The sequence below is a fragment of the Larus michahellis genome, chromosome 6, assembly GCF_964199755.1.
Source record: "Larus michahellis chromosome 6, bLarMic1.1, whole genome shotgun sequence".
NCBI lineage: Eukaryota > Metazoa > Chordata > Aves > Charadriiformes > Laridae > Larus > Larus michahellis.
The window spans coordinates 64,475,724-64,496,600 of record NC_133901.1 but is presented as its reverse complement, the minus strand read 5'-3'; the positions used below and the strand labels follow the sequence as shown (position 1 = coordinate 64,496,600).

The 20,877-nt window shown below is 41.2% G+C and overlaps 1 protein-coding gene across 24 annotated transcripts in view; it reads left to right on the top strand.

Moving 5' to 3' along the window:
* Positions 1–20,877, top strand: part of ABLIM1 (actin binding LIM protein 1) — a 206,054-nt gene that overhangs the window by 64,954 nt on the left and 120,223 nt on the right. For 11 of the 24 annotated variants that reach the window (XR_012587479.1, XR_012587480.1, XR_012587476.1 and 8 more), the window contains exon 1: positions 15,591–15,934. The exons of 10 other annotated variants lie outside the window; for them this stretch is intronic. Coding sequence is in view for 9 of the 14 variants with exons in the window: in XM_074590657.1 (XP_074446758.1) it covers positions 15,919–15,934 (16 nt within the window). In the remaining 5 variants the exon portion in view is untranslated. Of the gene's footprint in view, positions 1–15,325; positions 15,935–20,877 lie in introns of those variants that run through there. 3 more of the 24 variants (XR_012587478.1, XM_074590654.1, XR_012587477.1) reach the window with 2 other exon arrangements.

Sequence of the window (20,877 nt, the reverse complement as noted above, 5' to 3'; positions counted from 1 at the left end):
CGTAATAAGATTTCTGACACAGCAAGGTTTTTTTGATTTTAAACTAATCCTCTTATGTACCTCAGTTATGTTCTTTCTCTTGTCCTGAACATTAATCTGATTTTCAGATACTCTTTATGGTTTTGCTTCTGATTTTTGCATTCCCAGGGATGAGTTGCAACTGATTACAATAGTTTTAGATGGCAGTCACCTGACCAAGCATACTGACATAATCTCTTGAAGATAATCACTAAAAATATATCTTCCTTAATCTCCTTTGCTGGATAAGAGAAAAAGAGAAGGATTGGTAAGGGCAGTGTGCCGGGAGTAGTAGACGGACTACACACACTACGAGTTGCTTTCCCCAGCTGCTTCCGAGTAGAAATGCTGCCTTTCCCCATCTTAAACAGCTTTGGGAAGCTGTGTGGGTCAACTAAAACGGAAGAATTGGTGCTGGAAAAGGTGAAATTCCGAAATTCAGTCAAAAGGATGTCGATTATTGAAGATGGGGATATCGCAGAGGTCTTGTATCTCATTCCTAAGCAGAGCTTGCTGAAGCAGCTGCCCTACTTGAATCCAGATGACTACTACTTGTGCGAGCAGTTATTTGACACTCCTGAGGATCTGGGTAAGTGAGGACAGGCATCCGATCTTGATTTTGGGTTGGTGAATAGGCTAAATTGCTTTACAGTTAGCTTATTTTTTGTGTAGCAGCAAGATGCTTTATGACAGCAGGTGTGCTCAGGTGTGGAGAAATATTTGTCACTGACAGAGAGGAGAGAAAGAAGAATAAAAAGCCAAATTAGAATCTGAATAGTCAAAAGTAGTTGATGGGTATAGGTGCAGCGCTCTCTATGTGGCCATCCTGGGAGAAAGGGGGCCTTAATCTGCAGAAGTACTCGAGCTAGAAACATACCTTTTGAAAGCACAACGTCCTATGGTGGTGTGTTCCAGAGCTTTCCTATGGGTTTTATGAAAGGATATTCCCTTTTGTTTGTTTTAAACCTATTGCCAAGTAGTTTCCTTTGAAGCTGCCTCATTTTTCAATTGGAAGAGGTGATTAAAAAAGTCTTTCTGCGTTCATCTTCTTCTTGTCACTTGTGAGTTAATCAGAATTCTGTTGTATCTTTTATGCAGGTACCTCCTTTTCCAAGATAAGCAGTCCTAATTTATTTAGATGCTCTTTGTGCAGGAGCCAGTCCATGCCTTTGATTATCCTTTTTACTTTTATTTTTCTAATTCTATTGTAATCTTTGAAAAATTGGGGAACAGAACTGTATTCAACACGTAGCATAACGTAGATATATGTACAGTCGTAACAATGCTCTTTCTTCCTCCCAGTGGTTCCTACAGTTTGGTTTGTGTTTTTAATTAATATTGAACACTAGTTTATTCCTTCATGGAGCTATCGGTGGTGAGAGGACTTAAATCTGGAATCCATCAGCTTAACTGATTTGTTACAATCTTAAAAATTTAAATTAAAAAAAAAAAAGTTTCTGGAAACTGCAATGTATGAAATTAGCTATAAATGTTAATCTCAAGCTTTCAGATAAATTCCAAAGAACCTGCTTTATGGACCTCAGTTTTGATAACCTGAACTGTTTTTGTGCTGGAATTTTGCCTGTACTTAGCGGATGAAGAAAACTGCTACATATTTGTCACTCTGCTCAGCTCCTCAAAATGTTAGTACTGAGTGGTTGGATATAGTAGGCAAGTATTTTTCAAAGACCTACTTTCAAGTTTTTTGTTTCAACAGTGCCAGATAACACTTTTTTTTTCTGCGCAAATAGCTTCTTGCTACTCAGCTCTGTACCTAATGAACCGTAAGAGTATACTGGCCAAAACCCATATACTGTTTTGGATAGTTACTGCTTCTGAGTAATCAATTATTTTAAAACTAAAATTTTAATTAAGGTGTTGCTAAAACATGAAGCAAATATACAATATGGCTGTGAACCAGAAAAAGCAACTATCGTTATGCCTTGCCAGCCCCCTCCAGTGTTTCACATTGGTATTCCGGAGAAAACCTCTCCTGACAATTTAGGCATTTTTATAAATCACGGTTAAGGGTAGAAAATTAATTGAATGAATAGTGACCAGCTGTATGATCAATCCAGGCAGGACTCCAAAGAAATTCTTTGCCATTCGAGCAGGCTGGGAGCCACCGTTTTGCACAGGTGCAATTTTCTTCTAATTTGTATGGGGCTTAAATCAATCTAGAAATCACAATTTTGCAGTTCTTTACTGTCTTTGTAAGCAAGCACAAAGATAGTGGGACAGGTTCTCATTAGCATTATGCTGCAATAGATAATGCAAATAACCACTGGGGCTTTTTTCCTTTCATCCTACAATTTGGGTGCTATTCAATAGGATGGGTATTGCGGTCCTGCTTTCCAGCGCCACAAATAGTGCTGGCTGAAATGTCGCAAGGTGTCTGATGTCTCAGCTTTACTTAAATTACAATAATTGGAATCAGAATCTCACCTGCTTAGAACAAAAAAGTGGAATGGTTATTGAAATCGGGATGGTTGTAAAAGCTGTATGTGACTTTAAGATGCGGAACGCATGAGTCTGTCCTTAGGCCATGTGCCTGCTTGGGGATTATGGTGCCTCAAGTACTACAAGATTTAGCAGCTTAGATACCCTGCTGAAAGACAGTTGCTGTCTGTATTTGGCTTTTCAAACAGAGATTAGAAATTACTCTGTTCAAGGCATTTGGAGACTCACTAAATATTTTCCTTGCTGCTCTAAGTGGAATCATAACCATCAGGAAAGGTCCATATTTTAGGTTTTGGAAGGTTAGGAATTATTAACAAGTGCAGAGCTATTTAGTATTCAGGAAGTGAGTCTCTTGGGTCTCCCTGTTTTAACCTGTGACTTGCTTTTACTTGGCACACATATGATGAAATTCCATCCCCTTCATAAGGGGAATGTTGCAGGTTAAACTTGTCTCATCAGGATAAACAGTGGCATGATATTGACATTTAAGAGTAATCAAAAAATCGAAGAAAAAGGGAGTTCAAAAGAGGCTTTGAATTACTGAAAGGCTCCTCATTCTGCATTTTCCTTGAGTTCATTTGGCCAAAGACTGATGAGCCACCTTCCCTCCCGTTTCTAGGAGAGGTGTTAAGGGGCTGCTTCCCACAGGAGGGATTTCTGGCCGCATGCTTTGCTGTAACAAATCTGTCTTAGCCTAGAAGGGCTGACTCAGCACGTGGCTTTGATTCTCGGGAGGCCAGGCTCCGATACAAAGGATTCTGTGGAAAAATGCCTGATGTTCAGGACTAGCAAAGTTGAAAGTTGGTTGCAAGAGAGCAGTGGAATTTTAAAGCAAAAATTGGCTTGTAACTGTGTGATGTTGGTTCTTGTATGAGATACTGTCATCTGTTGCTTATACAGATGAGACCGTGTGCACCCCTCCAAACTGATCACTCTTTGGATGCGACACCTGAGGGAAAGGAGAGATGGACCATATTATCTAACTGACCTCCTGTATGAGTTTAGTAACTGTTTATGTAACAGTCTTAATTTAAAGCAGCGCTTGTGAGAATGGCTGCTTGTGTTGGATCAGTCGGACGTAAAGGAAGACAAAAGGAACCTGAGAGGATGAGAGAGGCATGGAGGGGACCCAGAGAGCATTAAAACGGCTTAGTGGTGAGCCAGGGAGCAGACTGGACTGCTGCAGGAAAATTTATGAAGCACTGAGACCCTGTTTACTCTTTGCTGGGTTAAAAACTGACTGGAGGTCCAAGCCCAAAGAGTTGGGGTGAATGGAGCTAAATCAAGTTGGCGTCTGGTCATGAGTGGTGTTTCCCAAGGCTCAGTACGGGGGCCAGTTCTGCTTAATATCTTTATCAGTGATCTGGACGAGGGGATCAAGTGCACCCTCAGTAAGTTTGCAGATGACACCAAGTTGGGTGGGAGTGCCAACCTTCTTGAGGGTAGAATGGCTCTACGGAGGGATCCGGACAGGCTGGATCAGGTTGGACTTGATGATCTTAAAGGTCTCTTCCAACCTAAATGATTCTATGATTCTATTGCTCTCTCCAGCTTCCTGAGGAGGGGAGGTGCAGAGGGAGGTGCTGATCTCTTCTCCCAGGGATAAGACGTGGGAATGGTTCAAAGCTGTGCCAGAGGAGGTTTAGACCGGACGTTAGGAAGCATTTCTTTACCAAGAGGGTGGTCAAACACTGGAACAGGCTTCCTAGAGAGGTGGTCAATGCCCCAAGCCTGGCAATGTTCAAGAGTCATTTGGACAATGCCTTTAATAACATGCTTTAACATGATCAGCTCTGAAGTGGTCAGGCAGTTGGACTAGATGGTCTTTGTGGGTCCCTTCCCACTGAAATAGCCTAGTCTAGTCTGTTCTATGAGAAATGGGAGTCTGGGGAAAAGAAGGTCTGATTTTTCTGGGAGGAGGGGTTCAAGAGATCAACATGGTGATGTGAGGGAAGACACAGAGGTAGGGTGTTCTCGAGAGGAATGGGCTTTACAGATTCGAAATCAAAGGTCTGATTATAAAATACCAGCTGCAGCATAAGAATTTCAGTCTTTGCCCACTGTTTTACATCTAAGTTCCCACGCATCAGCTTGCTTGCGTCAGTGGGGTTTTCTTGCTGCGTTATGGCAAGAAAGCTAGAGCCCCAGCTGGGGAAGCGAACAGACACCGTTTTGTGCCCCAATGGCATTTCCATTCTTAGTACCAAGGAATGCCCAATATCACCCTGAACACCAGTCCCTGTTGTTACCTTGAAAGAAAGAAGGCAGGCACAGATGGGAAAAAAGAATTCCTATTTTAATCTTTGATCTTACTTGCCAATGGTGTTCATAGTAGCTCCCCACAGAACATGTACTTAATGTGACCTACAGCCATAGGATTTTAATGGTGCTGTGTGAACTTGTCAGGTGTCCAAAGCTAAGCAATTTTGAAGTGGTGATATGAGAGAAGAAATCCAGGTTCTGTTGGCACTGTAGTAGGTTGGTACTCTTGCAGTGCTGAGAGGTGCTGAACAGACTGCTCGTGTACTTCCAATAAGGGGGTTCTTCTTTTTGATAGCCTTTCAAATGTGTTCCTTCAAGTGAGCAATCTCTCCTGGCCTCAGTGCCTATAATTAGGTTTTTTTAATAATACTGACTTACAGATTATATGATTGAATAGGGAGCATGCTTTTAAAGTTTGTGGATATCCAGGTTTAGAAGCATTATTGCATGGCGGTGTCTGAATTCAGAATAGTCCTGATAAGGCAGCTAGGTGGTTTGAAATCATGCAGTTGAATTTCGGTGAATGAAATGTAAAGTGTTGGACTTGCACAGGTAAGAAATGGAAAATAACTAACACTACTCCAGAAAAGCATATGGGAGATAATGATACTTATCGCAATGTAAATATTTACAATTTTATAATTATGTAAATATTTACTTATCACAATGCTGCAAAAAAAAATCCATTCTTTTTCCGGGATGTGTTAGCAGGAGATCTGTACAGCAAGGGACATGATAATTTTTCTCTGTTCCTGAAGAAGACTCTGCTGCATACCGTCTCTAGGTTTGGACATTGCATTTTGAGAAAGATACTGATAAATTGGGGAGAAACTAGCAGAAGGGAGTGAGAATAGCATTAGGAAAAAAAACTTATGAGAAAAGATTAATAGAATTAGGTTTCCTCAGTCTAGAAGAGTGAAGATAAGTGAGTGATTTAGTCAATCTTCAGATGAATAAGGGGCTGTCAAACGGAGATGTATTCTGTATTGTCCTGAGAAGCACAGAGAGATTAGGTGCATTTGCAGCAGGGAAGATCCAGTTTGCATAATGTGAACTAACTTTCTAGATACAGAGGCAGAGAAGCGGAGGAACAGTTTGCCTAAGCACGTTGTGCAAAGTTCTTGGAGTGTTTTATGAATGTCACAAAGGATGTAGGTGCTTGAGCCTACCCAGCATAGGAGTGTGTGATCTCTTGAGTCTTTTAGACTCTCTTTCTGTGGTTACAGATCACTGTTAGCTAAGGACCTGGTTGAGTGCAATGGTATTTGCTTATTTTTTATTCTTGTCTTGAAGAAGCACATGGTCCTGGTGTCTTCAGATTTTGGGAAACTGCCTTTCTCCCTCCTTGAAGTCCCATTTTTCTTGGGACAGCGTTGCAGTAGGCTTATTGTGCTGTGTGCTTTACAGACCAAGCATGTTGTTGAGTTGAGGTTTTCACCCTGGGAGCAGCCTCTCTCTTTCAGGTGCTTTTCACCAGCTCTGGAAACTGCTTGCAAACCCACTATGATACTAGGGCATCTCTGGAGTTCAGCACGAAGGGTCGCATGTCCCTGATAAGGACCAGCCAAGCACAGCTAAGCCTCTGTCTCCTGGGCTCCTGCAGTCGGAGCCATTCAAACAATGACCATCACGGAGTGAGAAATCTTCCTTTTGCGCGTGCTGCACAATGCCTCGGTATTACCAAGGACTTTTTTCACAGACAGGGCTCACAGGTGAAAGTTCTCCCTCTCCCTCCTTCTCTCTGTCTTGCTGATAAAAACTGCTTTCTTCTCTGCCCTTTACTACAGTAACGGTGCTGATGTGGTTTTGGTCCTGCCATGACAGCATGTGTTGAAGGTGGCGTTGCTTATTTCATCAGCTTTACCAGGATGGGGTGGTTTTTCACTGCTCACCTGTTAGATCTTAAATGCAAGCAGATGTTTCTGCTTGTTTTACTCCCAAGATTCACAGACTGGCCGCTGTGGGCAGAGTTCACCTGATGCAATTGCTTCAGTTTTGTCATACTACAGATACATCTGCTTGTGAAAAATGCTGAGTAGTGGTTTCATGTTTGAGTAAGAAGTATAGCTGAAACTCCCTGTCTGTGCTAGGCCCTAAAAATCTTTGCTTCTGTAAATAAACACAATTAGCTTGATATTTTTTAAAATCAAATTTAAAAAGAAAAAATAATTAATTACTACCAGTTCTTCATTCTCTGCCCGTTTGCAGTGTCTCTACTCCAGTTCAATCACTGCCACATTTTTACCTAAAATATATGCATTTTTACTGTCTTCTTAACCCTTGGCCTCCTGTTTCAGCTTTCTGCTGGCTGTGGGACAAGTTGTTGCCAGTGTTCAAGATCAATCCAAGCTAATTTGCTTAGTAGTACATCAGTGGTTTAACATTAATCTGTATTAATGATAGCATGGTTTAGAGCAACTGAATTCACCTCTGTAGGGCTCACTGCTCCCTCTGCCTAAACTCTTTGTTATCTGTTATCCCATAAACAAGAACAACATTGCAGTTCGTACCTTTACTAGATGCTAGCAAGAGACATGAGCTATATCAGCTTTAAGTAGAAAGAAATAATGAAAATCATAGAATTATAGAATGGGTTAGGTTGGAAGGGACCTTAAAGATCACCTAGTTCCACTCCCCTGCCGTGGGCAGGGACACCTCCCGCTAGACCAGGCTGCTCAAAGCCCCGTCCAGCCTGGCCTTGAACACCTCCAGGGATGGGGCAGCCACAGCTTCTCTGGGCAACCTGTGCCAGTGCCTCACCACCCTCACAGTAAAGAATTTCTTCCCAATACCTAATCTAAATCTCCTCTCTTTCAATTTAAAACCATTAACCCTTGTCCTATCACTACACTCCCTCATAAAGCGTCCCGCCCCATCTTTCCTGTAGACCCCCTTGAGGTACTGGAAGGCCACTATAAGGTCTCCCTGGAGCCTTCTCTTCTCCAGGCTGAACCACCCTAACTCTCTCAGCCTGTCTTCACAGAAGAGTTGCTCCAGCTCTCTCATCATCTTCGTGGCCCTCTGTGGTCTTTTGGTTTCCTCTGCGGCTATATACATGGGCAATAGCAGTAGTGTGAAGATTGTTAAAGGGAATTGAAGCAAAGATGTCACTTGCTCTGTGCCTCCATAATACCGAGGGGTGATGGCAGCTCTGACCGGAAAGAGCATATTGCGGCTACACATCCCCCACTGTTGTTTACAAGGAGTCCTGCTTTTGTTCTCTATCTGATTGAAACTTCCTCCCCTGTGTCTGTCATTTGCCGTTGTATAACCTTGGTATTTTAATCAAATAACGAGAGAGAAATGCCGTCCCCTTCCTGGGCAGGGCTGAAGCAGGACCGCAGGTGTGGCTTGCCCTCCACCGCTTCAAGTGGCAAGAGAGCGTCCCCTCTTCCCGCCGTCTGTGGGCTTGCAGAGCCACCACAGCCTCCTGCAGGCAGGACAGACACAGGTAAATCTGAAATCTGAAAAGTTCTAGCCTTTCTGCCAGTGGGTAAAATACCAGTGGCACTGGGATGGAGAATACAGAAGTAGAAGTTGCTATTTCTTGTCCTCTGAAAGCTGTTCCTTGGGCTTGCTCTGCTTATCCAAAAGATGAAATACTGGGAAAACTTCAGAGCAGAGAGAAGAGCATGGGAAATGCTGTCCTCACTCGCTCCAACTTTGACTTTGGGGCATGGAGGGAGTAGAAGAAGAGAGAGAAGCTTGGTACATGGTCTTTTCCCTTGCTTCATCCACTCCCGTACGTGCCTTCCTCCTGCTGGCTGGGGAGAGGATGAATGCTAATTGCTGTTGGCTCCTTCTCCTCCTTTATGCCTGAGAGGTGGGGATATCGCGAAGTAGACTTTTGTATACAGAGACCTTAAAAGTGGCTTTTAGTTTGAGAGAATGACAGATGTTTGTTAGACCTCTGTGGGCTTTTTTTCGGTAAAAGGGCAAATAGTTCATGAGAGGAGAAGGAAAGAAAGGGAAGTGGGAATGTTCATTACCCAGGTGATGCAGACAAGGTGAAGCTGAGAGGGAAAGAAAAAAAGATGTTAGAATGGGAGATTAGGATTGCAGTTTTTGCATTATCCTGCTTTTGATTTTTCAGTTCTTTACCTTTAAAGAGCAGGTCTTTATGGTGGGAAGCAGAAACTGTGGCACCAGGGAATGTTTGTCACTGCTTTGTTACCACATGAATTAAACAGTGGAACAGTAAAACATAGACGCATTAAACTGTAAAATGCAAAAATATAAACCCAATTAGCTTATCGGTATACATCAATGCTTGGAAGATTCAATATTGTTTGTTTATTTTTTAAGTTGGCGAACTCTCCTTTGAAATATATGACGCCCTCCTTTGGAGCAGAGCACTAAGCCATCCGGTTTGGTGTAAACTGACTGTGAGCAACTCCTTACGCAGCAGCAGCAGCAAAATAGCTTTTGTAGTTTTCTTTTAAAAATTCCAGTCGGTGTGCATGTTGAAATCCGTTACGCCTACAATGTTTTGATTAGCAATTTGTTGTAGGTCTGCCTAATATTTTTGTGACGATCCTACTGTTGAAACAGCAACAAATAATATAAAAGAAAGATTCAAATATGTAAGTTTTTACATACTGAAGTAAGTGACCTCCCTTGTTAGCAGATAAAATCACAGAGACACTAATAGAAAAGCTCCAGAAGCTGGAGTAAGGTGGTACAAAAATTTGTTTGTTATTAAAGCTTGTTTGGATATATTAATATTACACTATGTAGCCAAGGTGTATCTACTTAGAAAGCATTATTTATTTATTATTTTTTTTTAGGTCCTCTGTGGTTCATTTTGACTGGGAAATAACTGTGGGAGTGAGATACATTTATAGAACAGATTTAGGTGCCTTTTTTTTAGACCCCTATTTATAGGTTAGTATGGAATCAGAAGAGAAGGAATTTTTCATCTGGCACAGTGAAAATTGATTAGTCCAGTTTAAATGGTGGTAAAGGGTGTTTTAAAGGGTGGTATATATCCAGGGTCCACGTGATGGGTGGCCTCATCTTCAGGGATGGTGGACTAGCATTGGTGTGTGCTTTGCGGTGTGTTGTATTGCTGAGGCATACGCTAAAGGTTGATGCTTAGTGAGATACTCTGCCACGTCTCTCGAGACTGCAAAACAAAGAACTTGTTTCTTTGCGCTGCAGATTAACTGATCGGTGGGAAGCTGCTTCGATCAGGTGTTTCATGGACCTCTCATGGAGAAGCTCTTTAGACTAGTGAGTCTTTACTGCTTTCTTGATGATTTCACTCCCCAGACAGGCTGTGGGGGTTATTCTGCAGAGTTAATCCAATTCTGAAGTGGATTATCAATATCAAATCTCCTTAATCTTAGGGATGCACTGTAAAGCGTGACGCTTGCATATATGCTTTCCTGTTGGGGATTCCTGCCTTCGTGCAAGTTATTTGCCTTTTTCATCAGTAGTTGTGGTTACTGTCAGTAATGGTTACTGAAAGTACACTCATGGTTTTATCAGCAACAGTTCTGCTTGTGGTCATGATTTGGCTGGGTGGATTCAATTTATAGCAGGTGAATAGGGGTGATTTTATATGGCAGTTTTAAAAAAAATACTGAGTTTGAACCACTGTCACTACAGTGTATTATACTATATTTCAGTTCAGTGTCAAGTATGTGTGCATAGTGTAAAAGTTCACCCAGGTGTTGAGAAAGCTTGATCTCCTTTGTAAGGATTAGCGATAACATAAGCAGTCTGGAAGCCAGTTATGATATCAATAATATAAATGTGTGTGCAGAGGTAAATGTTTGTGCATACCTGCAATCAGAAGATTACCCATCAGTGAGCTTTGTGTATTTTTGGGGCCACTGCAAAGAAGTATAAAGTAACCATCTTTTCTCATCTGTTTCTAAAGATGATCTGAAGGTTTCAGATGCTTTTTACATAAGGGTGTGTGTTACAGGCTTCTTAATGTTTAGAGCAAAGCCAAGTGTCCTTGTTTCCTTATTTTGTTTTGCAATAAATTAGCCATTGCTCTTACTATTTTATCTGTGTTTTGCAGGCTAATACTGTTATGCAGAATAGCAGCTTACTAAGAAAATCTTGCAAGAACCTCAGAAAATCAGATTTTGTTTTAAGAAAGTCAGACTTCGTGATAGATCAAAACCTGAGAAATGTTTTATTCCGGAGGAGTCTAATTTGGAAGAATATTAAATGGTTCTGTTAAAAAAAAAAAAAAAAAGCACTAAACCCCCAAGTCCTGGCAGATCAGAATGAATACACTATGTATTTTGCTGAATCAGGGAATGTATTTGGTAAATTTTAATTTCATTTACTCTAAAAGAATGATGACACGTGATTGTAAACATCAGTATTACAGACTGATTGTCTTCAAAATAGCATGACATAGGCTACAAAGAAAAGCCCACCGTAGTGGAAAAGTTGTGGGTAGGACCCAGACCAATCGGGCGTTATTTGCTCGAACATCAGTCTTATCAATAAGGATATCGTGATTATCCCAAGATGTCAGGTTCCATGACTGTAATATGTCCTAAGAAAGAACCATATTCCTCTCTGATGCATGTGTATACTCTCCTCTAGACTGTTTAAAGCTTGTGATAGAGGGTCTGAGGTGGTGAGGTCAGTCAGTGGGGCCTTCATAGCTCCTTAACATTCTGCTGGTTCCACACAGGGCAGTGTGGTGAGGAGACAGGGTTAAGGAGAGGTTGGCAGCCAAGGGCCATTGCACAAGCATGAGGTCATTATAGAGCAAAAACCGTGTGGAGGGTATAGAAATGCTACAGGATGACATGACTGCCGTAAAGGAGCTTCCCCTGAAGCCTTGGGAAGACTAGCAGATTTATGGAGGGGTACTGTAAGAACCTGGAGAGGCACAAGAGCAACACGTGCAAGAACAGTCTCACTAAACACCTTCTGTCTTTCTTCAGGAGCAAACACCCAGCTGCTCACACCTAGTGTGGGGGACAGTTTTGTCAGGTGCAGGCTGAATTCTGCTCAGCAGTATGTCTGGGTGAATCTGAAAAACTCCACCAACATCATCAACTTTGCCGAGTCAGTTGCCTGCCTTCTTTCATACTACAGACCTTAAGGAGCACCGCTGCTGGAGCCGTTTTGAAATGATGGAAAATGTGTCAGTTGTCCAAGTGGATGAGGGTGAGGCGTCAGAGGAATAGACTGCTGGAGCAGGGTATGTTCAAGGGGAACAGAAGCCAGGAAATACTTAATCATATAGCTTTTGAGAATGCTAAAACTGGAAACTGTAGGTTTCCCCGTCAGGGCACTGGGACCGCTGCTGGGGCACACGTCTTTTGCAAGAAATCCCACATTGACACTATTGGTTTTCCTCTGAGCAGGCACAGTTAAGTCAGGATAACAATTAGAGCAGGTCACCTCTTCTTTAAGAGCATTAGAGAGTGGGATTTCCTTCCTGGAGAAGGGACCAATTTGCAAAATGCCATAATCAAGACTTTATGGAAGTGATGGCTCTCAGTTGACCTAGGTTGTACCGTGGTTAAGCTGTGGAAGCCCGTGGCAGCCTTTCTTGTCAAAACTGTTTGTGCCAGGCTTTTTGCCGGAAGCAAGGACATTAAACAGAGGGTATTTTCCTGGATGTTATTTAATAGAACAACTTCTCCCCTTTCCCTTTCTGTTTTCTAGCAGACTGTTTCCTTCATTAGTTGATGAACAAGAGATATTGGTCAGTTTCGAAGAAACTCTATAAAAACTGTGCGCTGATACTTCTAAGCCATGATCTCATCTGTGAAGAATGAGAACAAGATAAAAATACAAAAGCCAGCTTTTAAAATGAGAATAACAAATCTTAAATCATGGCTAAACTGCTTAGTATCTTACACATACTTTTTCAACATTATCAAGGTACAAGAAAAAGCAAAACAAACCGGTTTAACTCTTTGCCTTTGTGTAGTGATCTCAGTCGTGCCTCCTGCTGAAAGCTCAGGATGTTTTTCACCAGAAAATAACAGCAACGTAAGCGTGTTGTTTAGCTCTAGTGTATTCATTGTGACTCTTCACTCACACCTTGTTCAAGGAGAGATTCTCTATTTAATTTGTGCAGTGCAAAAGGTTATTTAAAGAAAAAAGGTTATTTTGCTTACCTGTAAAATATGCTCCTTTAAATAACAATAAGTCCCGGCAATTTGTTTCTAGAATTGCTATGTATTCCTCTTTCACCTCCAGTTTAGGGTATCTGAGTAGATTCTGAACTGTATAGCAGGGTAAATTTTAGTCTGCAGGCTTAAAACAATGAGGTTAAAACTAAAAACCCTCCTGGTGTAAGAAGATTTTATTTACAATACCAACTTCTGCTCTTTCTATCTCTTTACGCAGGAGTAAATTACATTTGACTCCTAAATCTCCAGTATAATTTACTGCAGTCTGTATTTTTAAATTTGTGTTTATGCACATGCTGTAGTCTAACATCGCGGCTTTCCATGGCTGAATGATGTGAGGAAAGGCTTCTGTTCGGCTGCGGGTGAGATGAGATACAGCAGTGCTAATCTCTAGCACATGTGAAAAATGGAGGTAATGAACTCGGAGAACAGAAAGTCCAGATACCGGCAGGCAGCTTCTGTGTCAGCAGCTGCTGGAACAAAAAATGAATGGTAATCATTGCGAGCCTTTTGAGGGTGTCTGAGGATGACGGGAAGGGGTTAACAGGGTCCATGCGTGTGTATCCATAGGCTGTGCTCTGCACATCGGATCAAATATTTATGAATGAAGGTCAGATGTGCCCCTTTCAGGAGGCTGTCCCCTAACTGTTTACAAAATACTGCTTGATAAAGAGCACAGCCAGGTTGAGTTACAACCTGACATCTCTCATGTGTCAGATATGTGACATCATGGGTTATGCCCCAGCGTTGGTGGGGTTCAGCCCGGATCCCCAGCTGAGCCTCAGGCGCTATTAATAGTAACACACTGAGTCACAGAGGCAGGAATGTCAGCCTGCCTGCGCTGCGCTTCTCTTACACGTTAGACTGCTAACAATAGAAAGCTAGATTTGTTAGAATAGAATAACTATTTTTTCCCCCCATGCATGTGCCTGAATCTCCGTGTCTCTCTCTCTCCATCTTAGTTGTTTATTTATTACAGAATGTCACTGAATAAGAGGGATCTTTTGGGCGAGGCAGATTGACTGGTTTCATTTTTTCTGTTGTTCTGGGTGGCATTGATACAAAACATTTTGAATTTATTTACTGCAAATATTTTTAACGCTGCATGCATGCTCTGATTTTTTTTTTTTTCCAGCAGGTATCAGCCATCTGCTGCTCTGTCTGGCTGGTGCCTACAGCTTGTTTCTTTACGTTAATTTCTCTCTCCCTACATACAGTAGCAATGAGAAGGAATGCCCTTGTGGAGGTGTGAGCTCCAGTTCAAGTCCAGCTCTCAAAAAATAGGGGTTCCTTCAGCTCTGGGCCGAACCATAGCTTTTGCTTTAGGGTGCAGTATAAACGTAATTGCACCTCCATCATGTAACCTAAAGCACGTTTTGCATTGAGTTGTGGTCAAGTTGAAGCTACAGCCCAATGAATCTGCCTATAATCGAGCCCAGAATATCTTTATATTTGATCCAGTTTGCTACTGCGGAGGTCTCCTCTGTCTTTGGCAAGTCAGTTCATTTCCCTTTGTCATTTTCTCTACCTCTAAATCACAAACACTAAAATTTACTGTCCAAGCAAAGGTGTGATGGTGTAGGTTTGTATTGGTGAAGTCGCTGGTAGCTAGCTAAAATGAGGAATCACGTCATTTATAAATAAGGAAAAAGTGGCTTATAGTAGTAGTGATAGAGGTTCCCCAAAATTCTAGTTATGGCAGTATATATGTGTTAAAAATAATACACGTTAAGTGGTTTTTAATGGGCATTCAGGGTTAATCATATTTCCAAGCTTTTCTTCATATGCTTACGAAAGAAAAGCTTAGTTTCTCACCTGACTCTGACCTGTATCTTTCGATAGGAAACAGAAATGTTTTGAATCTTGCTATAAAATGATGAGACTTGGCAATATTGTAAAGAGTTGGTTTGTTTAGTTTTTAACATCAGCTTACTGACCAGTCCTTTCTCAGGCAGTGCCTGGAAAAAACATAAATCGGAAGGTCAGTTTGATGCCCAGATTTAACACCAGTGCTTTGTCTTGTTGGGGGGCGAAATTCACGTGTAAGTGCTGCTGTTTCAGTGTGCTGTTCTCTTCTCAGTTCCCTGAGTACTTATGGCTGTCATCTCAATAACGTAAGAGGAGTTGTAGTTTACAACTATTTGGTATTTCAGAATACGGCGCTGACCTTGACTCACAGCAAAAATTTCGTCCGTGGAACTCGTGGCAATGCTTCTAAGCCCAGGCGCTTGCTGAGTGGTGACAGTTCTCATTTTTATAATTTTTATTGTTATTTCAAGGAAGCGAATAGAGTTGGTATTCCCAGCTTGCAGAGATTATATGTTACTCTCCTCCATGCTATGCTCAGAAGGCATTGAGAGACTATTTATTAGCATGTTCTGTGGTCTGGTAATTGGCGTTTGGTAAGAGGTTTAAAGTAAAACCAGGAGTGGATAAAGCAGTGCTCACCATAGAAAAGCCACTGTGCCGCAGCCTGCCTCAGCACTTGTTCATCTTGTGTTTCCCCCCTTGATCCTGGCTCAGTTTGAGTAAATAAAATATTAGGAAACTCATAAATGCCACTTTAGCTTTCTGCGTGCATTTGAACAGCTCTCCTGTCCTCTCTCGCATCGGCTCGCGTGCAGTCTTTTGCCAGTCATTCGGGAGCGAATTGCTTTGCCAGCTCGGTTCTGCGAGGGCAGAGGAATGCAAGGTGGTGTCAGTGGCTGGAAATGAGGGACGTTGGAATTCGGCATTTGTTCCACAGCAGCAGCTGTAGCGGGTTGTTTCAGCACAAGGGGCAGAGTCCGCAAGCGGGGTAGGAGCTGCCATTAGCCATAGGAAAAGACCAGAGTGGGAGAAGATAAGAGGCACAAGAAGAAAAGAGACAGTGACGAACAGTCGGACCTGATCAGATCTTGTGGGAAACTTCACTGAAGAAGAAAATTATCTGGAATAAACTGCCGCCTATTTTTTTTTCCTAAAATCCACCTCAGCCAAACACTGCTGGATAAAAGATTGTGTTTAAATTCCTTCAGCTAATTCTTGCTGCTTCCACTAAGAGGAAAATTTGTTTGCCATGGTGAAAGAAAAAGGTAATTATATTTATTGATAGACTGGAGCTGAAACAACCTAATGTGCCAGCCATAATCACCTGAGGTTTAAACCTTCAAATTTAAAACGCAGCATGCTTTGATTGACAGTTGTTGTTTTCCTTTCTGTAAAAGTGATGTGCCAAAACCTGCAGTGGATTGCATTGATTATCTTTGTACCTGTTTTAATGAGGGGAGAATCTGGAACACACCTAATTTAGAGTGTTTGCACAGCTGGGTGCCTTCTGTGTGTACATGTATTATTTTTTTTCATGTGATTTAACCCAAGTTTGCTGTTTTTACCTCTATTTTTTACAGTTCAAAGAGCTTTGGCCACCAAAGCAATTACCTGAAAATTTTAAAGCTAAACATTGATATATTCAGCAAGTTTGGACTTGAGAGGGTCATATTTTACCTTCTAATGAAAAACTGGATTATATGGGATTTTGCTTAATGTTTGAATTTTGCAGCAATAAATTAGATATCAGTTTCAATTACCTATAAATAACATTTTAAGCCTGCTACTGAAGCATTTACTAGTCAAAGATTTTAGAAATGGTTGTGGGGTCTTTCCTTGCAGTAAGAGCGGTCTGTATCATTTATTGTGTTACGAAGATGTGAAACACGTTCTGAATTGTATTTGAGCAGCGGGGTGTCTGAGGTTTTGGAGCATTATGTTATCACAGGTACATTCAGACTTAGTCTCTGTTTTGTGAAGAGGAGGATCGGTGTTTACTTTTCTGAGGGCTCTGTAAAAGATAATGTGGGATAAATTCAAACTAGGGAAGAAACAGGAATAAGAAGTAGTAATGTTGCGCAAGAGTGAGCAGTTTTTCAACTCTGAACACCCACATTAAGTTTGGTGTTTGTTTTTTTTTTTAAATGCTGTAAATGAAACAAATTAAGTTAATTTAGCTTCATAGATGTTTAGATTGAAGAGAGCAGGACAAATGCCTCGGTAGCCTGCCGTAGTGTGTCAGATGTATCAAGAGAGTTACAGTCATAACCATTATACAGTCTACTGATAATTTTTGTTGACAAAAAGCATTGGCCCAGCATAAATAGTATTGGCTACTTAGCAGATTGGAGATTCATCACTTCAGATTTGCAGGATCATTTTTATAATATCAGTGACGAACTGTTGACCTGCTACCAGTATCAATAAACCATACTAGGGATGATTTAAGTAGCTATTTCACCCCAAATCCTTGAAACTGCAGGTTTCAGAATCCTTTGAATCAACTATGCCACTCATCTTTTCACAAGAGTACGTGTATTATCATTCAGCTTATAATTGTTGCTTGTTTTCTAAGACACGTTTTGAAATTGGGCTGCTGGTTTTCTTGAAGCGTACATAAAATACGTGTAGCCTTTTTAGCTGTGTGTTCAATTTTGGTCCTTTGGTACGTTTCTGCTCCCCACCCAGCTGATGCTGAGTTGGCTGGGCTCCCCGTTTTACATGGGGCTGCACCGTAGGAGTACTCTTTAAATACAATTTGGCATCCTACACCATGAAAGGTGTCATATACCTGTAAGAAAATTAAAACAAGCCTGTCCTTTTTATAAAAAATGTGAGGGAGAAAACCTCCTAGAATTATGGGAAAAGTTGACAATAAATGGTTGAAAATGTGCAAGACTTGTGTTTAAATGGCTTCATTTCCCCCTCCCCACCAAGTTTAATGTGTTATTTACAAAGGCTATTAATATTGGTGTCGGATATATTTTTTTTCCTGTTCACACAGATAATGGGCTGAAATAACTAAATGCCGTCTTTAATTTTGTTGTACAATTACTGATATTTCACATCTCATGGCTGCAGAGTGTGAAAGGATAGGACCTATTTAGTATTTTGCTTTTGTACCTTATTACTTTCAAATAATTTCTCCAACCAAGTTGGTGGGTTTTTTTCTTATGTCTTTTGTTTGTCCCTTGCTGCTTTTTTTTTTTTTTTTTTTCCTTCCCCCTGCTTTAGTCAGAAGGTCAGGAGTTATTGCTAGTTTGAAGCTGCTACAGATATCACCGGCTGGAGTGATACGCTTGCAAAGCGCAGGCCAGTACAGTACAGCTGGTACCTTCCCTTCCAGCCGCTGCCTGAACTGCTGTTTGAACAAGCTGAAAATGTGTTCAGTCCAGCGTCAGTTCATAAACATGTTAACTAGGCACTGGAGGGGCTGGTTTCAACTAGGAAAAATGCAATTCCAATTCACTGAAGTGCAAAATGGTTAGTAACAGTTTTTAGCAAATTAGCACGCTTCATTATGCTCATATTGTGGGATGATTTCAGCGTCTGCCTGGTCAGTTCATACACAAAAAAAATCCTGAGGCCAGGGTGTTTTCTGCTGACACCAAATGGCACTTCCTAAATGATGTTTGACTGATACCACATTTTCATGACTCTGACTGTGTACTTATCTATTTTCAATTACCAGCCCTTATTATCTAGTAACTCACCTAAATTATTGTCACTGCGTTGCATCCAAGGGCAACTTCCTCTCTTTATATGCTGTAACAGAAGAAAGTTTACATACACATATGCATGTCTTCTTATTAATTCTCTTCTGCAATTTAAAGTCTATATTGAATAATCTGCATTCTTAGTGCTTCTGTGTTGTGGTGGATGTATGAATCGTGAGCCTGCTAGCCACATTGGTGGATGGTGTAAGTGTCCTAGCTTCATTTTTACCTCCATTAGTTCACATAAGCTGAGGATTTAGCCGTGGTTCTTGATTTCTTGAGCAGTTGATAAGAAGATGGTCCTAGCATTCACCTACTAGGCTGTGAAAGCATATTGGGAATCATCTTTGTATGTGATGAAATCTTGGAGTGGATCATACATGGGCAAACCTATGGAAGTGGATTAGTATCTATTCATGTCAAACTTCTCCATGCTTGGAAGGATAAGAGGAGAAAACAGGAAGGGCTGAAGATTTTTTGGATTAAGGTACCGGTTACGGAGGCTTTATGATTTCTGTTCTTCATGTCCTGATTCTGTTGAAGGGCAGGTGCTGGCACCTACTGGGTACCAAGTTGCAGTAAGCTAGATGGTGTTCCCATGTTCTCACAACTGTCTCTGCGGGTATTCGGTTGGTGCTGGCTTTCCCTGTTTGCAACACAGAAAATGTAGTGCACCAAAATGTTAACAACGTTTCTCATATGCTTTGGCCTATGGTCTAGTTCAGTCTTGCAGAGAGATTTAGTTCCTGGTTACTTTTTCTTCATACTTTTGGTGAAGCATGATACTGATACCCCTCAGGGTTATGACCAAGAGGACTATTTTTATGTTTGCAGTAGCTCCAGTATTGTCTTCTCTTCCATTTGCATATCCCAAGAGCAGTGAGTCTCCAAATCAGCTTTTAGTCTAACTTTTTCATTTGATATAACTGCTTTAGATGGGATGACGCTTGAAAAGCATGCAAAATGTTACCTGTGTGTTAATTTAAAGGTGTTCTCTATCTGGAAGACTCTCTCCCCAGTGCTCTGTGTATTTGCAGTCAACATTTATTCCCAGTGTGAATCAAGAAAACATTGAATAATGGGATTTGTGTCCTGACGCTGTCTCAATGTCATGGTTGTTAATGAAACATAGTCTTGATCTGAACTCATGACTTTGGAACTTTTAACCCCAGGTGACCTGGGAAAGTCTCCAAGTTTGTTGCTTTTGGGGCACATTATGAGATTATGCAATCATACTTCGGCAGGGGGGGATGACTTTATTTCTTGTTGCTTCAGTTTACTTAGTTTTAAATTTATTTCTGCTTGACAGTTTGCTTCTGGGGCTGGAAATTTTGGGTTTTGTTTTGATTAAGTCAATGTGCTACCTTCTACAAGTCATAGAAAAGGCATTTTGTAAATATGCATAGTAGTAGTTGTTAAAAAAATACTCTTGTAGTTAAAGTACTAAACTATAGAACGGTTCTGTGTTAGAGACTCTTAAGGTGACCTCGGGGAAGTAATTTGATCTCTCCTTGTGTTAATCTGTAAAATGAGGATAAGAACATTCCTCTTGTCTGCCTTGGTTATTTGAATTAGAGGCCTTTGGAGCAGAGAGTTTCTTTTACTTTGTTTCCCTGCTATGACAAGGAAATCTTAGCCTTAGGATTTAACTACTTCCCCTTGTACAAAAAAAAGAGTCCAGTGGTATTTGAATATCTTATAAACATCTTATTACTTTTTAATACAAAACTGTAAAGGAATTATGTTTTTATTGGCAAATTTATGGTGTTGCTTGTTCTGTACTGTCTCCTTCTAAATTTATTTTTAATATTAGGTTTCAAATTGCAGTTCTGGTGTGCAGCATTGATAGTGAGAGAAACAAAAATAACCAAGGAGATGCCAGCTCAGGCACTGCATGTTTGCTGGAGATTTTTTTTTTAAAATAGCACTTAGTTCACACGAGGGTACGAATATTCAAATCCAAAGAGTCAGGCGAGCACAGTGTGCAGTCTTGCCGTGCCTGATGGCTTCCCGTGTTTCCCAGTAGTGAAATTCCATACATTCTTTGCATCCCAGTTGCATGTACGAGCCAGCTCTCTGAAGATACAATGGCAGCTATTTTATATTGAGAAATGAGAGAACTTGTGCTGTTGATCTCACTGGAAGGGAGGGCTTAGTGGTTTTAGTCATTAAATTAGAGACCACAGAGTTCATGGGTTCAGGCAGCGGTAGAGGTAGTTAAGTTCTTCCTCCATCTGAAGCAGTCAGTGTTGTGGGCCAAACCCCCTAGTTTTGAGTAGGGGAGTTTCAATCAATTTAATCTATTGGCAATTAACAAACTTTTAATTACTGATTCTGGTGTTGAAAATAAAAGCAAGCAAACACACGCTTGGAGAAACACACCTCAGCTTCCCTCTGGACACTTCTCCTTCCCCTTTCTGGTCTCCAGTCCCCATGGCACACATTGTACTCGGGACCTTTGGTGAGGCGAGTGTGGCGCAGGAGGCTGGGGT